The following is a 19,513-nucleotide window of genomic DNA, read 5'->3' on the forward strand; positions in this document are numbered from 1 at the left end:
ATTAATTATTTTTTTCTTTTTTTTTGTTTTTTTGTTTTTGTTTTTGTGTTTGTTTTTGTTTTTGTCGTTGTATATTTAATTGATGTATTTATTTTTGCCTATTGTACATACTCTGTGCATATAGCCATTAATAAAGTATAAAAATTACAAACGATTTCAATCATCATTGAATATTTTTTTCCGTTAAAAAATTTACAAGCATTGTATTGGTCACTCATTTCTACATCATTTTATTTTTTCAGGCAAAAAAAAATGTCTTATGCAGTTAGACAAAACTGTGTTAAACACCAAATCAGATATTGCACAAAAACGACCTCATTGCTAGCGGAGCGCCAAAATCAGTTTTAAAAGTAATATCGATGTTGGTCAATCATGAAACTCCAGCCGTTTTATTTTCTGTCATGGTTGATTAAGCATTATGTTCGTATTAAGACGTCAACCATCTTGAAATTTTCATTGGTCAATATGTTCGTATTAAGACGTCAACCATCTTGAAATTTTCATTGGTCAACACGGCCGATCTTAAACTATCAAGGTGATTGTTTTTTTATCAAACCAATTATCAGGTTTCTGTATAATTTGTTCCATGCTAAAACCAAAATGAAACAAGAATGGTTGCTAGAAGGACTATCAACTTAATTACGATAAACTTAAAAGATTGATAGTGTTCAATAATTTTGTTATTATTCATGATCGGCGAGCCTACATTATTTTAGCACCCAAAATAGATCGTGCATTAAAACTGCCAAGCTTCATTTCAATAGGTACAATTTTGACGTCTTTGTTTTCGTTCTTAAGGTACAACAACTTTTGGCACATTTATATAAATGAATACTCCGGATTATTGATATTTTTATCGGTAAACGATTCTCTATCACTTTCACTTTTTTTCACTATTTTCATCACTTTATCCTCAGACAGTTTGAAATCAAAACCGCTACAGGAATGCACTGTCTGTATGTAATCCCTTAATATCCTATAGATTAACCTCGATACATGCGAAACTACTTTTTGCCACTGTCGTCTAACCCTTTACCATTACGTTACATTCCAGATGCATCAGGATTTGAATTTTATATTTAACAATCAACCCATTTGAACTAGCAAATATTATGGATAATCAGAATTCATCTTTTTTTAATTGAAAGCATTATTCAAAGTTTCCGAGGATTCTGATGAAGGTCACCTGAACAGACCATGAAAAGGATTAATTGAAGTGACTGGATGCAACAATTGATACGTGTTATTTTAATTAGATTGGTTTTGTATGTGTGTGAGGTTATGTTTTCTTCATGTTCAGTTTTATATTTCATAATATTTTATTTTGTTTGCTACATTGTGCATGTAGATCTTCCTTGTTTCCTGTTTTACATTCAGGCCATATACTTGTATTTTAATGTATCTAAATTGTTCCATTATTGACGCTTCGGTAATTTTTGCCAATATTACTTTATCTTAATGATATCCTCTTCGATAAGCTAAAATAATACGACATCATTTAATAAATAAAATACAAAACTAACTTTGTAATAACAATCTTCATTTCCCAAATTATGGAACTATATAACACTAAATGAAACGGGGGAACAACGTTTCAATATAGTACTTTAAATAAAAAGACTAATTCGGGATAGAAAATAATATTGAAAAAAAAAGAAACAAAGTATCCGACTGTAAATAACTACTTTTTCTTCTCGGACGGCCCCTTTGTTAGAATGGCAACTCGTAGAGTCGTGAGGTCAGCGAGGACTACTAAAACTAATACAGCCAATATTATTCCAATACCAAGGGTAGTACCCATGGAAATTGAAACTTGTCGGTTATCCACAGCGCATGTCTTTTTCCGTTTATACGAAGAAAGTCCTTTCTCCTTAACCAATAATTCTTCTCGTATTCTCTTCTTTTCTTTCATAATGATACTAGCTTTTTCCTCGTCAGTTAGGTTTCCATAGAAAAAATCGAACCAGTAAGTAGAGACTGTGCTACATGGGCATAAACATGAAGGGCTGGAATAACCTAACGTGTGTGTTGTTGAATTATTCATACTTGATGGCGTCGTGAAAGTTGTAGTTGACGTTCTTTCAACATCAGAATTTGGTGTTGTAACGATATCTGTATAATATAAAAGAAAGATATAAAAATTCAAAGGAAGTATGTATAAAGCGTGTTAACACAAGCACATATATATGTATATATAAATACATATATTTCTTTTTGCATTGAATTACTGTATATCGATATGATTTAGTATATAAGATCAATTGGTCTAAACATGAGTGAAATCATAATCATTAAATAACACTAGAACAATAAAGTTGAAAACGATAGCACTTTCCGTATATCCGTTACACCCTTCATTTCGTGCATTATAAAGCTAAGACATCGTTGCTTCTAGCAGGTCGTAGTGGATATCAACCACAAAAATTTCCGAAATTCGTTCGTAATACAGTTTTAGCCAATCATTTGCGTGATATGAGAGACGCTGACCATCAGCTGACTATTCCTATACTTGGTTTATTGTTATTTTCGTGCTAAAATGTATACTGTTAGACCCGATTTGCATATGTGGTATTTGTAATTCATTACGGACTGATGGGTTTCTTAACGCCCTTGGCTATTCTTTGGGGTCTCTCACGGACAGTGTAAAGCATCGAAGCGTTTACACAGTCCTCGAGCATAGTCATACCCGTGAATGTGGGTTATGGTGTATTCGGGGATATTATAGTAGTCGTGTGACCACGTTCATTCATTCAATTCATTAAATGCATTACCAGGTGATTTAATGTCGATACGTGACCTAGTGATCCAATTTGCCAGCAAAATACTTCTCGGGATAAAATCAACAGTTTCAGGTGCATGTAAGACAGATAGGTAAGTCAACTCATTGGTGCATGCCAGTTAATTGATGAGAAATCTCCAAGGCCCAAAAAAAAACTTAAGTTATGTTTCCAATCACAATTCTGAAATTTTTTAGGGTCGGTAGGTAGGGATTTATTTTTATTTTAAACTTTTGAATTAAAGTAAGTCATTACAGTGACACAAAACTCAGAATACAATGAAAACAAAATATGCAAAGACTAAACAACTACATTTTAATAATTTTAGACTTAGTTCACGGCCAAATCTCTTTGGGATTCGGCGCTTGAGATATTTTTTTGTTTTGATGACAGTGGTCTGGTCTGAGCAAATTTTATTATGATATTGTACCCATATGTACATACAAGATGAAATAAATTGCACATGCAACGTTCTTTAAAAAAATGTTTTATAGCCATAGCGATGTCAGATGATGTTTTCCTATGAAAATTCAATAGACATTGATTTTAAATTACACAGATTTACTGTATATGATTATAGATGTAGAGTAACACCATACACTCAATCAACAAATGCAGGCATTAATAAACAGCTACAAGTATGTTAAAAATATATTTTTGATTATTTTTTAAAAGTATTAAAAATAAATATCTACTCTTTTTCTTTTCTTTAATATATTTGCAGACAGACAAATATGGATGAATCGCTTTTCCGAAACCAAACGATACTGGCACTGCCTCTGGATATATTTTATACAGCAGCAAAACAAGTACTATAGTATACAGTTTTTGTCCAAGGAAAACATTTGTCAGGCTACAAATGTGTATAATATTTAGAAGTTGATTAAAATTGTTTGATATAAGATTTAGTTGAAATATCGATTTTAAAGTGTTAACTTTGAGCCAGTATCGATGGATTTAGTCTTAAAGTCCTTCATATACCGGTACTGTAATTTTGTTTCATAAAAATTTCGAATGTTATCTGTTGAGTACATGACTGTGAGTGATTTTTTTTCCATTTTGCAGTTTTTATTCTCTTTTGTTAGAGAAATGTTTAGCTAGGTTTACTGTAAAAACAAAGACCTTATAGATGTAAATTCTTAGCAAATCACAATATGGTCCTAAGGTAGAGTAATTGACCAGCTTTTTAAGAAATTGAAAATGGAGCATTCCAAAACCCCGGTTTAGCCTATATATATACATATATATAGTATAATAGTGTCACCGCAAAACATTGCGTATTGGTATGGTGCTGACAGCGGCGTCTGTGTCGTCGTCCATATTCACTTGGTTTTCGTGGGAGGACTTTATAGTGATGGTTGATCAAATGCTCTGAAATTTTGATATGATCTTACTAACTACTATAGAAATGCTCTTATTTGATTTAGAGTTTATGGCCCCAACCATTTTAAAATAAAAGCTATCCATGTAAATGACAAATACCACACTGTAGGTTTCTGTTAATCTAAAAAAAACTAAGAGCCCAGAATTTTATGAAGCTAACCTGTATAAAGTGAAATGGCCAATCCTTAACATGACATAGCAAGTTCAACACATACATGCAAGTACACCTTTAAGGAAGAAGCATTGTAATATGTATATGACTTGTCTTATGGCAATCCATCGTTGAATTTGTTCCCTATTTAGATGTTTAGTAACACATCTTAATGGATATATATCAACATGTGCATAATTCAATTACTGATATCAATAAATGGAGAAGACAATGAAAACACGTTCAAGACAAATCGTATTTATAATCGTTCAAATTTCCTCTTCAGGCAATACCAGTCTGCGTCCATAATTGCCCTCTGGCAGTGCCAGTCTGCGTCCATACTTGTAAAAGTATAAAAAAAAAGTGTGCGTTTTTTATACTGAAATTTTAAATTAGAAAGCAGGGAATTTTGCCCTACTGCACTACCTTATATGAACTTACAGATTTCATACTGAATATTGCATGTCAAAATCTGTATCACATGTGGTATCAACCCTCGATCTATATCACCCCAAGGGCCTAGGTATGCGATATAGGGTTAACGATATAGGGATTAAACAATAATTTATAATGAATTCAAAAAGGCATATTTTAATCTAAATATATGATATAAATAGATATGACATACCACTTGTAAGGATAAGATTATCGTCGTTTGTAGTAATAACTTTTATGTCATTTGTAGTCATGATATTATCGGCAGTTGTAGTCAGGATGATTTTGGGACTAGTAACTAGAAAAGTTTCTTTCTCTGTTGTTGGCCCTGAAATGAGTAAATAGCAAGGCAATTAATTGAAATGAATAAAAAAAAAGATTGTTCAGGGATGGATAAACGGAAAGCAGTGTTCAACTTGATAAAGCACATGCTATAAATATGCTTTTTTTCTATGTTTTAGATCTGATTCATCCAAACATTTATTACTGAATACGTGCCACAGGTCCAGATATGTTATAATGTAACAGAGATACAATGAAATGCTTTTGATTTCTAAAAAAGAAACCACGGGCTTTAAGCGAAAGTGATGTAATTTTTTATTATTTTTTTTCGAATCAACAGTATTTCATTGTTTCAGTTACTGGAACTATTGTTTTGACGCCTCCGTATTAATCTGTGTTGACTTCCAATCTGGTCTTTTATGTAACTCAAGTGAACTAAATTCGCTTCGGTATATATTTGATATTTTCAACATGGTGCCTCCATTTGTTTAAAGACGTTTCGAGTGGAACTCTGACCTACATCAGCTTAAATCCATATCAAGCTGTTGATAAGTGAACAGTTGATGATACGGAGTTCCAATGACATGGCCTGATACTAGAGCCAGATCCTCAATTCGACTTTTTCGAGTTTCCGATCGGCATATTTAGACATTTTCTAGATATTTTTTTTTCATTGAAAAAGATAAAAAGGGTTATCTACAATTCTTTCTTATTTAGAAAAAAACAAACTTACTCGTATTTCATTTATACATATGTACCCAGCTAGTACGAAAACGTAATACAAATGGTTTTGAAACGTTTTTTTAAAAAAGACTAAAAACATTTCTAATGTTTTTAAAACGTAAATATGTATGGTTGCAGAAATGTAATAATAACGTTTTCAAAAACCATTCATTATAATATTTTTATAACGTTTCCTTAAAAAGACTGAAAGCACCTTTTAGTAATGTTTTTTAAACGTAAAATGTATGGTTGCAGAACTGTTATAATAACGTTTTCAACAATCATTCACTATAATGTTATTACAATGCTTTTCAATATTTTTTTAAAACAATCCAAATTATGAATATTTTAATGCAAAAATCGCATACACAGGTTTAACATGAGATAAGAAATTTGTAGAGTTATCTATATCTTGTAGATGTAGCAACAAAATAAACGAAATTTCAAAGATAGGTTTTGTCAGTTCACTTATTAATCTTCAGGAATCTCAAGCAGCGTCCATTTTCTTTCTTTGGTTTCCTGAAAAAAAATGTACAGGATTAATGGTAAAGTCACAATATACATACCTACAGAAGTTAGGATCTAAATACTGAAAGAAAAAAATATACATACTATCAAGTACATACTACTTGATTTTTTTTGCAACACGTGTATGTGTTAATCATGGACATACTATTGTCTGTAAGATTAAAACATGCTCTTTTGTATCAAGATTTTATTTGCACTTTGAAAAACCATGGATTGAGTTTTTATGCTGAAATTGTGGTGAGCAGAGCTATGTACACCTTTAAAATGTATGTCCTCTTCAAACAGGAAGTGGATATCCACGGAAGTAAACTTCATACCTGTGTTCTATGATTAACACTTCATTGAAGTTCAGCAAAAACAGAGGTGGATCCATGAGGGGCCCAGGGTCCCCGTCATTTGAAAAATAATTTTATTTTTAGAACATTAAAGACACTACCTATAGCGAACCCCTCAAAGGCCATATTTCCCCACCTTTTCGGAGTTTCTGGATCCGCTACTGATTTATTTAAAACAGTTATTGCATACTGCGGTCAAATGAAAGAACAGACATACGAAAAGACAGACAAATGCCATGATCACTTGTCATTTCCAATGAGATTCTCATCACTACATAAAACTTACCTTGAAAAAATAATCATCTTGGATTATTGGAAACATGAAATCATTAAGTATGAGCTTCTTTTTTAATCCTTATTCCCTGCAAAAGAGGGAGATTATCTTGTAAGGTTGTAAAGAAATTAAGTAAAAATGACAAGCATTATGTAATCAAAATTGTGAACTTTATTAGTTTAATCCAAAACCCCGGAGACGGTAAAAACCTACAAGAAACAAAAAAAAAAAAACACAATTTTACAAACATGAATATGCAAACAATTGTAATATTCAAAACTAACAGAACATATTAAATATTGTGAACCAAATTTTGACAATATGTGTTGTGTAAATGTCAATTTGGCTTTCCAAACATGCAGGACATGAAGTAATGTTATAAATTCTACAATTAACTTGCAAAGTTTCAATGCAAAATATCAGCCCAAGTACTCATATACATAATCACAATATTCATACAACTAACATGACAATGGAAAATGGTTTAAACATACATCTAGTATAATGCAAAACTGTTTGAAAATACACATTTTTGACAACAAACGTCTATATTCATTCAGAAGATAGTTGTTCTCTTTGACACATACCTTAAAAGTACCAAGTTTGGTCAGAAATTAACGTAAAGTTTGAATATAAACATTGGCAATACTAGTGACCGGCTTAATATCTAGGACTCTCTTTGTGACGCTCAAAATAAACCTATTTACACAAATTTCGGCAATATAAACATATCAATTAATTCACCGAGACACTTACCTATCATAAGAAAATAATTAAAAGTTAAAAACTTACTCCGTGCGGAGTCAACACCTAATTGTTTAATATGAACTTTGACATGTCAACTTTGTCATCTTTTTCCGGACATGCAATTGAATCAATATTTTACAAAACCGGAACCGGAGAAACACGTAAATTTTCCGGAGCAGTACAAATTTTTGGGGAATTACAAAAACAAAATCAGAAATTACTCGAGTGTTTGACTTCACAGCGTGATGTTGGCTAGTTATTGGGATATTGTCTAGTAATTGGGATATTGTAAGATGACTAACTGACCAGCTATGTTTATAAAACAAGGTTACACAGACTAGTATTAATTCAAAGTACTTTGGCATACAGTTTTAACTATCTAATTATAAAGAATTGTACTTACATCTGGTTAGACAGATTCTTTAAATCGTCTTCAAAATAGTGTATGCTCCTTGCACACGTGTGTAGGATAATGCGCACACTGATTTGTTCTAACCTATTTCAATAGCAGCAAGTGGCACACCATTTACACTATTATCTTATTATTTTTATGGAAATGACATCATCTATATATCATCGATGTTAGTTAATTGAAAGACAAGGAAAAGAAGACTGGGAAGAATTAATTGTAAATCAAATATGCATGACAAATTAAGAAGACTAGTATTACATGTACATATATAATGAATATGTATAATATTCCTGTTCCTGTTCATTTTTTAAAAATTTTAAGTAATGATGTAATTATACATAACCTCTATTGTTTTATAGTGCTAGATTTTCAGAATTTCAATTTCACGGCATATCTATTTTTTTATTCTATATTTGGTATTTATGAGAAAATTGGTTTTTTTTTAATATGTAATTTAAAATAGTTTAGGAACATTTTCTAAATTCGTTTTAAAACGTTTCTTATGAAAATATTTTTCTTACATTTCTACAACTATTTATTGAACATTTCAGAAAACCTTATTAAAACCATTTCTGGAAGTGTTTTTAACCTGTTCCAAAGGAGTGTAACATATAAGAAACATTTTTTATAACAAATAATATATCCAAATAATGTTTGAAAAATAGATCCAAAACCATTACAGTGACATGTTATTTAAACATTTGAAAAACATTTCAATAAAAAATTCTGAAAACCTATTCAAACTTAAACGGTAAAATGTTTCAAAAACGTAATCAAAACATTTTGAAAAAAATCAAAATGTTTTAACAACGATTTTAAAATGTTCTGCTGAAAATGTTTTAGCAAACTACCAATAAACTCTAAATAAAATGTTTCGAAAAATCGAGAAAGGTTCGTGCTACCTGTGTAGTCCTTAAAAGTAATAATCATATTATAGAAAATAAAGTGCATGTTCTCTACTTTGACATTTAGTTCTTATAAAAATATGACACACTAAAAAGGATTTGTGTAGAAGCCGGGCACGTGAAAACAAAAGAGTACTTGCAATATCACATAAATTATTTTGGTATTTTTCATAAACTATGTTACATTATAGATGTGTGGTTACATGTAAGTATCAGTCTCTGTGTAGGGATCAGATAGTGTGTGTTTGAAACATGTTTAACCCGCTTCACATATTGACGCGAAGACCGACGTACGTTGAGCGTACAGGTAAAATCGGTTAAATTAATCTGCGTTGCAAACACCTGGAAGCGCGCTAGACAATCGTTAGTTGTCCGTTACATACGCTTACAGGACGCTGGAATGTAAACAGTAGAAGTCCAGGGAACGCTACAACTATACAATTTCTTTATGCAGCATAAAACATATTTCCACATAAAGCTTGTGTCAAGCGTATATCCGAACGGTATAGACAAGTAATGGATACATTATAAGCGCTGAACGCTCTACAGGTACGTTTGAAATGTGCGCTTGACGTTTTGCGGCTGGTTCTTAACGCTCATCGAACGTATAAAATATCCCAGCACGTGAAAAAAAGCGTATTCTGACATTTACTAAAACCTGTGCTGACATTTTTGTGGCATGCATGTGCATAGAATTGTCATGTAAAACTATGTACAGAAAGACCGATGTTTATTTTTGTTCTCATTTGGCAAGATGGATTGTAACGAAAGAGAGGAGGAGAACTTATATCTTAGCCATGGCTATGCAGCATGTGCAGCAAATCCACCCGAATACACATAATTATCTACAGAGAGTTGAAAGGCGTTGAGGAAGAGGATAGAGGAGACGGTTATGGCAGCAACCATGTATCTCTCGGAAAAAACAATTTGGACACCATGATCAACTATTAATGGAGCTAAGACAAGAGGACCAGACGGGTTTTAAGAATTTGATGCGTATGCCCGTCCAAATTTACGATGGAATTCTTCAAAGGATAGAGCATCGTATCAAAGCAACATACATGGTTCAGGTAAGACATTTATAGTCCGACTGTTTGTCTAGGGTGATGCATGAATATGTCAAAAATCATTAATATTGTTCAGTATATGTTGTCATGTATGAAAATGCATATACATGAAGGCAATACCTGCCGAGCAGGAAAACACAGAAACTATGTGTGGAAGGGTTTGTCGTTCCCGAATTGCCTTTCCTTTTAATGTTTGATACCTGAATCCCGAAAATAGAAAGGATTGATCTTGATTTAACATTATACATGTGTATACATATAACGGAAGTAGGTATGGGGTTTATGTCAAAGAGACAACAACCCACCTTTATTTCTTAATGTGTGATAGATTTGAATGCGTGATACTTCATGAACTTCAAAATACAAAATTTAAGTACGATTATTTGTATTTTTCCGCTTTGTACATTTTGAACCTGAATAGCTTAATAATGAATACGGTGTAAGAGAATGATGAGTAAGTATACCCTATTGTTGATAGTTTTTAGTATACTGATCATGTACATTGATTACCATACATTGCAGGAAATGGTGCCTGTTCTGATGCTCAGTTACATAACTAAATTAAAAGAAGAAGCAGCCTAAGATGGAACTATTGGTTTTCACGATGCCTAACCTCTCTCAGATGACACTGAAGACGTCCCCTACTATATTGTTTGAGATGACGCATTTGTTTGACAAAGCGTTCTTTCATAGAACAATGGGCAGGGAAGAACGAATCTTTAGTTAAAAACTATCGCTAGCACGTCGTATAGTGGAGAATGCGTTTGGAATATTGGCTGATGACTCGATGATGAACACCCAATCAACAGGGATCTTATACCAGGAGCTTGGAGACCAGAACCGAATCTACAGGAAACTCAAAATGTAACCGCTGCTTATATTGACACTTAAAAAGGGAAATTGCAGAGGAACCTGGTCAAACACTGTATTAAGCCGCCTGCTGGGTCAGTTTCCTGGCAATACTGAATGATATTATACTTTTGATTGTACAATTTCAATCTAGCTATTGAAATTATTAGAGCTGACGCAGTGGTTAACAATAAGAACATTTTCTAAAGTTACTATGTTTTTTCCATTAGCATATACTTCCACAACTTACCATTCATTGAGGCATGCATGTGAAATAAAGATAATAACTTTAAACGTAAGTTTCTAAATCAACAAATCAATGTTCCGTTTGATAATATTTTCTCAACTACAAATACTGTACTACATTCATGACAGTTACGCATCTCACTCAGTTATCAATATGAAAGTTCTTGTCGGCAGTTGATAACGGGTTAGAATCCGATTCTGCTTGTAGTGTTGTCCTTTAACCTTCGATCAAATCAGGTATAAGGGGTGTACCTTTTGTGGTTACGACGGCTCGAGTAAATTTGGACTGAACGGGCTGCCAGTATTCACGAATCTTATATTGAGTGGATCAAATGCTGCTGAAATTGTCTCTTTGACGAATGGCCTTGTAATCGGTTTCTTAAGTATTGTTGCATATAGGATGGATCTTATGAAATACCCTCTGTTTAAAAAAAACTAAAGCTTTCCAGTACCCACTTTTCCTCTGGAAAGCTATCTCCCGACTTCTTCCTTAGCCGTGTACAATGATCTCTCAGTGACTTGAACCATGTCTTAAATTCTTCAAAGCCTGTAATATAACAACACACACATACAGAATAATAAACGTGTTCACGGTGTTTGTAAATTGACAATTTACTTACAAATTCATGATGTGGATAGATAAAAGTTCACTCTTTGGGGCAAAATGTAAAGCTCGGTCCATTTAATTGAAAATACTTATTGTTTAATCCCAGGTCAGTTGATTTTTATACCAAAAGATTCTGCTTCTTATCCTCGTTTTTGAAATGCGCGTTTTTTATATTCCATAAGCACGGATTTTCGCGGAACCAAGAAATCAATTCAGTTTCTCCCGTTTGGTCTTTAATGCTCGCTTTTCAGCTCTCATTTTTTCTTATTTCTTTTTTTTTGGGGGGGGGGTGATAGTTTGAGCAGGATCATCCTTTGCTGACCTGGGGTTTTGGTGAGCTTTGGATATCGCTATTAGTACTACTGGTATCAACTGGTTGGATAATTAGACTAACTGAGCAACTATCTGAACTAGCAGTGCGAGTATACTCGACATATACTTTCACCACTTTATGTTCGGGACTTACCTTTTATTAATTTCTTTAATACAACGACTGTGGCCTCTTCCACGTCCTCTTCGTTTAGGTGGCATCACGAAATGACGAAAAATGAAATGTGGGAAAAGCGGGAATATAAAAGCATGAAATCTAAAATAACTCTAATAATAATACGTTCCAGATACGCCCAAATCACGTCGAAGCGTTCGATGTACGTTCGAGACGAGTCATACATACGTTCTAGACACGTTTATCTTGTTGACGTATATTCCGAATGCGCCACTTAAACGCCAGACACAAGCGTAAAATACGCCAGGATATGTTTCACTAGCGCCCAACAAACGCTTATACACGTAATCTTAAATTCTCTTGACACCTGTTTTAAGTACGCTACGAAGATGATTCAAAGGTTGAATACGTGCAAAATATCAACGTGTTTGCGGCGCGTTATGAAAAAGTACTAAACACTCAGTGATGCAGCTATCACCTTATGGAAATAGATTAGGAAATATTTTTTTGGGCATTTACATAATGTGAAATTGCACTATCATATATTCAGGTTCATTATGTATAGTTTAAGACTTGGATCATATTTTGCTAACTTGGGTTTTTGGTGAGCTTTGGATATCGCTATCAGTACTACTGGTATTAGCTGGTTGGATAGTTCGGCTAAGGGGCTAATATCTGGACTAGCGGTGCGACTATGAAACGCCCTCAAAAACCTCAATTTTCAAATGTTTTAATGAAAAAGTACCAAACAGTGATGCAGCTATCACCCTTTGGAAATAGATTAGGAAATATTTATTTTGATATTTTCATAATTTCACAATTATATATTCAGGTTCATCATGTATAGTTCAAGACTTGGAAATAATTCTATTATAATTATCCCTTATCTCTTTAATTGCATTTACTTGTTGACTGTTGTAAAATTATTAATACTTCTTTCAACATGTCACAACACGCCACAGACATTAAAATTACTCAATTCATTTGTCATTTGTTTGATATGAGTTGATCCTTCAATTGTCTGTACTATTTATATGTCTTTACGATTTGTGTTATGTTCAGTTTTAGAGTTTTAGTTTGTAATTTTAGTTCGGATTCTTCGGACTGCGGAAAATAAAAGATTAAGACCGTAAAACCTGTCCGTCCTGTTCGTTGACTAGAGACGACCACATCAACCCGGTCACAGTGATCAAAATGTTGATATCAATAAGAGGAAATTTCTTTGAATGAAACAATAATGTCAGATCGACGGTATTTTTACTTGCATGTTTCAAACGTTTTCTATTTTGTCTGTCTTTCACAGACTTGATATTCCTTATAATAAAAGAATAATCAAGGGATGTTGATAAACTGTCGAGAATTTGGTGTTATTAATTCCCGAACAATGACCACACATAAGTTTTTTTTTAATCGTTCTTGTGTTTCACCGACATATGTTAAGACAAGTGTTACATTATGTGTATACCATTTCCATAAAACCTCTCGAATCCCTGTCGATGGACGAAATTCTAGCCGACCGCAGTTATATACAATAAAACTTTCATATGAAAAGGGCATAATACACTCACCTATCTAGTTAGAAAATGATAACTAAAACTGTGATTTTTCAACACTGTATACTTCTATTCCCCATACTCAGTTAAAGTCCCGACTCAAAAGCATTATACATCGTTGTTTCTCCAAACAATATGGTACACCTATATACAAATATATAGTTCTTGGTAGAGACTCCCAGTAATAATTCCAAATATACAGAAGATGTTTTCAAAATGTTGGAATTTTTTATCGACAACATATCTGTCCAGTGTGGTGGTCGCGTTTTTCAACAAACGGTCGGCATTTAAATGGAAACAAATTGTTCTCCTCTACCTGCTGACCTATTCCTCCACTCTTATGAGGCTGACGTTATAGCTGATCTAATCCAAAAGAATGGTAAAGGAAAAGTATTGACCAAACTTTACTACAAACGTGATGACTTTTCATTCAGAATTGTCAATTTTTCTTTCATCTGTGGCAACATCCATTTAGCACTTGCGTATGGAGTGTTCATATCACAACTCATACGTTATGCCAGAGCTTGCCGTAACTATGCAGACTTTTTGTATCGCGCCAGAATTCTAACAAATAGGCTTCTGGGACAGGGTTATGTTGCTACATGATTGAAGTCATCACTACAAAAGTTTTATTGTCGTCATCATGAACTCGTGGATCGTTACAGTGCATCCATCTGCGCCATGAAAACTGATTTGTTCAACGTGTCATAGTTTTCCTTTCCTCTTTCGTCTACCCTGGACTTGACTTTTTATAAGCGACTCGGCGGCTGTTTCTTAAACAACAGAGGACTCTTACCCTACCGGTGCATCCAATTTTTTACTCACTCAAGAGACAAGAAAATTCCTACTTTTAGATGTGCGATATTTTCTTATCTCTCCCACTGCTTGATGCAGAACACGTGCGCTTTCCCGTAAAAAAATGGCACATTTGAACAAAGAGTTAATGGATGATCATATCTCACCAATATCGAATATGTGTTTGAAAGTTCTTTTAAACAATAATTTTATCGAGAAGAACCGGTGATTGATTATTTCTTGTAGTTAGTTTATACTGTTTATATCTAGTCGTGAAGTATCAGTGACCTGATACGTTACGATCAGCTGTTAAAAGCAGGTCGTTTCAATTCAAAAAATTTATCGGAAAACTAACTCGAAATGAGAACAAGAATAAAACACCCGTTTTTCTCGTGCAAGATTATCAGATTATTTTTTTTCAACAAGAAGGAATTTCTCACGCTTATCGCGTCATGCCGCTTCAACGAGAGAAGAGATGAGCATGAGAAACTCTCCGAGTTGAAAAAAATAATTTGTTTATCGCTGTTTTGCTGATGTGTATGGTATTAATTTTCCTTTATTTTTAGTTGTCCTAACCTAAATATGTAAATTTTTTGATCGTTGCAAAGTATCCCTTTCGGTGGAGTGCTACGTCACGAATGATGTGCAGCTTTACGATCATTTTTATTCTCACTCGACTTGCTTGAGATTAAAAATTACTGTATATCAAGATCAAAGGGATTTTAAACAAAAACGCGATAATAGGACATCCCAGACACTTACTCGGCGGGGCCTCGATTAGAGACCCTCGATTTCCCTATCTTGCACTCGTACTGGTGTTAGATTCTTAATGTCTATTGTTTATCCACCGTTGATTTGTAAAAAAAAATCCAATGTTAAAACAATAACTTAACGTCACAAAAATGAATTAATAACCTGAAATGTTTTATGAACTACATCATTAAATATAAGAAAGTGTAAACAGTCCTTTCCTTGATGCAAAAAATGCATCTGAACGCAATTATTCTCGTTGTAAGCTAACGCATCTAACCGAGTTTCGTAGAAATTCATCCAAAACAAAAAACAAAAACAAAACCGTTAACATCTTTAGAGCAGTAAAATCCGTGCCAATACAAATAACAGGCAGATCTTTATTTAGTAATCGTTATATTTCGTTTTTCTGAAGCCCAATTTGTACAATTATGTAACAATCCCTATAACGTTATAGTGTTGATCTTGTTTGATGAAAAAAATTCAAAAGTAAGCTTGTTTATCGCGTAAAGATATACAGTTTTGATAAAAGGAAAATACATGTACCCTTATACATGTTTTTTGGATAAAAATTCCGGGTAGTCTTTATGCGTACACCGCATGGAAATCCCTATGTATATACACACAATATGTGACTTACATGCATCTACACAGCCATATTCGGCATCCTTCAAAAAAAGTTGTGATATATAATTTAAAGCCATCCTCTCTTACACTCGATTACAAGAGCCATGAAACTACCAAAACATCAGAGGAAGCAGTGTCAACAGACTCAAGGTAGTGCATTTTCTGCTTCTAAACATAAAAAAAACACCAGAAACCAAGAGAAAACACCAGAGTGGTACCATAGCATCCACCAGCGGGAAACATGTACATATAATGCACAACCAGATACAGATATAGATATCGATCCAGATAATAACATAGACATGTCAACCTCTCAGCCAAAGATTCGACCGAGCTCGTCGACCAAAGCCATAACCAAGCCAACAGTACAACCCAATGGCAGAGGCAGAATCCAAGTTCTGAGTTTCAGCCAACTACCGTGATTCAGCATCTGTTCACCCAAGGCGGATTCAAGTCATACGGGTATGGTTACAATCAATTTAAGTTACAGCCATCAGACAGCTTTATCCCCCGTCTTAAGTGCTGGTCGGAATTCTTTAATGCCCAATAATACAACAAGTGTATCTGACCCCATAAGTGCCCACACACCCTATATATCAAAAGAAAAACATAAGCTGCGGAACACATTGCGCTATCGAGTTTGTTAAAGTCTGCAAAAGATCCTTTCCTTGACGCCCAAACGAACAGGATCCTATCATTGAATTCTAGCCAGAATTCCCCCAAAATATCCAATATTCATACGTAGATATCGGCTTTCCGTTTAGGTTACGGAAAGCTAAATATCCTGAGTCATCATGGGCTGTCATCGACATGGAGCTTTGTGTTCTATATGTAGCTACCCCTCAAAGAAGTTTTAGTCTCAGCAGTGTATCAGACAAAAATAGACAAGATCATAAATACGTAAATAATCCTTCAACCTCCTAAGAGGGGTATACAAATTCCTTACGTGCCTGTTGGGGATTTAATGCAGGAAAATGTAAAGCCAAATGATAATGCAAATATGCACACAAATGCACAAAATGCAGTATTTTATTATTTTAATTATGCGAACATAAATCTCTCTTTTCGCTTGAAGCATAACCTCTTCGTGTCGACAAGGTCAACAAATCATTAAAACATTATCCGGAAACTAACATTGCAAAAGAATTGATCCCTGGTATCAAATTTGGATTAAACTGCAATATGCAGGTACTAGGTTGCCTATGCAATTGTGACATGTCAAACATCTGCTATTTTACGTTAAGAGCTCCGTTAAAGTATGCATTAATGTCACTATAAAATGTAAATGATTGTAAGAAAGAAGGGTAGTTACAGGTTAGCTCTCGAATAAATCAGTTGCGTAGAAATTGTCTTTGGATTTTATAATAATATGGATTATAATAGAAATCGTCTTTGGATTTTATAACATGGATTATGATAACCTGTATGTATTCTATTGACTATTAAAGATGTAAACCTATACTGAGTTGAAAAGATTACTCATACAATGTGACACTACGTCAAAAGCTAGTTCCCTATGTTTACGGTTCAAAGACAATGAAAAGCAATATAAACAATACGAACCAGTAACAATCTGAGGTTTCAATGGAATATTGTGACAATAAATATATAACTTTAGAAATCGAACAATTGAATTGAAGGTGGATAATAAAAAAGATGGTGGCAGCGAAAATAGAAACGCTGAAAGCAGAGGTGCAACCGATGCCGACCCGAACCTAAGAACAAGATGGACTTTTACTGGTATTGAACAAATGACAGATGTAATGCATATTAGTTCTTAGAAGGAAAATAATGCATCTAATATTCCAATGAGTTCTTTCGCGGGAAACCCATGCGAGGGTGCCAAAGAATAGTGAAAGACATTTGAAGAATGGATTGCCTTTAACGGGTAGAAAAGACATAGTGATAAAATCAGTAGTGCGATGCAACTAAAACTAGAAGGAAACGCTCTGTTCTGGTTCCAAACAGTTTCGAATACTGTAAAGAAGGATAGTGGGCAGTTGTATCAGCGTTTAAGGAATTATTTCGGTTCAATTCATCCCACATGGATGCTAGAACAACAACTTAACGAGCGATACCTGGAGAAACCCTGGAGGATTATATCATAGACATTCAGAGGAGGTGCAGACGCCTTGGAAAAACTGATAGAGACAGTAACTGAATTTATTAGAGGTCTGAACGCAACCATCAGATCAGTTTGTTCTTCAAAGAAATCCAAGTGGCCGTTTAGGAAGCTATTCAAGCAGCCCGATTTGCACTGGAGTAATTAACTGCTTTCCCGACTTTTGGAAAAGATAATGCTCAAAAGATATGACAGAACACTTAAATTGCAACAAGAGACAATTTCACAATTAAAGCAGTCGATTGATGAAATGAAGACAGCAAATCGTGTAAATGTAACCGGTAGAATCTTTGAAACTAAATATCAATTGTTTGGCAAAATTGGGAACATAAGCCAAACTTGGCAGAAAATTCGATGTGCATGAAAAAGAGAATTCCCAAAGCTACGAAAACACCGACAGGAAGAAAGTTACGTGTTGGAATTGTAAGAAGGACGGACATTTCGCGTGTAATTGCATGGGAATCTAACATTGCCTGGCAAAAAAAAAGGCATTTTGCTTGGCCGTAAAATTATACAGATGCTGCAAGCCCTGATGTAAGTGAAAGTTTATAAAACAGTTACCATGTTTCTTTATGTCAATCTTCCTTGTTGAACAATTTTATAAATGTAAATATTGGTATGCTTTCGTGTCATACCATGATTGACACAGATGCAGACATAAACGTTGCTAATCCGCTAATTTTGTCAAAATTAGAAACAGCGGGTGTTGATTTAATTGTTGGACCTTCTGAAAAGAAATTTATCATCGCCGCTAGTGATGAACAGGTTGAAATTGAAGGTATGATTAATGTTGATTTCAAAGTAGGGGAAACATGTTCAAAGATTAAATTTTATTTAGTACCTAGATTAACTCCGCATTTGATATTGGATTTAGATTTTTTTAAATCATCAGAGTCAGTTGTTGATTTTAAGGCAAAGAAATTATTGTTTGATCCAAGACGTGCATTAATTTCGAAGTCAGGTATAACTGTTCCACCTAAATCGGAGATAGTAATTGCAGCGAAAATAAAAGGCGAGCAATTACCAGAAGATGTTTAGGTTTATCATCTGAGTCTCACGCTTTGGCTTCTCATGGATTATTGGCCGTTAACTCAATTGCGCATATTAGCTATGGAACAATTATGCATGGTATCTGCAATCTTTCTAATCAGCCAATCAAAATAAAGAAAGATATTAATGTTGGTAAGTTTGCGTGCATTTATGGTAACGATAAGGTTTATGACGTCAAGCTAGATTCTGTGAAGCAAGTGGGTGAGGCTTCTCTTTCACACAATGATTTGTATTGACCGAGATAACACGTGATCTAGACGAATGTGAGAGTGCGATCAGTTGATTGAGACATTGAGTAATTATTCTGATGTATTTGTAATCAAAAAGGGCATGTTAGTTCATTGCTATATTTTACAACATGAAATGAACATTCCGGATACGTGTAAACCTATCAGACAAAGGTAATACAAGTTAGGGACAAAACAGAAACTGGTTTTGGAAAATATGGTT

At 34.0% G+C, this 19,513-nt stretch overlaps 1 protein-coding gene across 2 annotated transcripts in view; it reads right to left on the reverse strand.

Moving 5' to 3' along the window:
• Positions 1 to 1,528: 1,528 nt before the first annotated feature.
• LOC148624662 (uncharacterized) overlaps positions 1,529 to 19,513 on the reverse strand; it is a 46,901-nt gene continuing 28,916 nt past the window's right edge. The window contains exons 3-4 of one of the 2 annotated variants that reach the window (XM_088567474.1): positions 4,940 to 5,074; positions 1,529 to 2,112 (exon numbers count right to left, since the gene is read on the reverse strand). In XM_088567474.1, the coding sequence (XP_088423600.1) occupies positions 1,682 to 2,112; positions 4,940 to 5,074 (566 nt within the window). In that variant the 3' untranslated portion in view covers positions 1,529 to 1,681. The remainder of the gene's footprint in view (positions 2,113 to 4,939; positions 5,075 to 19,513) is intronic. The other variant, XM_088567473.1, reaches the window with a different exon arrangement.

This window comes from Perna viridis, chromosome 2 (assembly GCF_037379345.1).
Source record: "Perna viridis isolate PV_CMFRI_1.1 ecotype Kerala chromosome 2, ASM3737934v1, whole genome shotgun sequence".
Classification (NCBI taxonomy): Eukaryota; Metazoa; Mollusca; class Bivalvia; order Mytilida; family Mytilidae; genus Perna; species Perna viridis.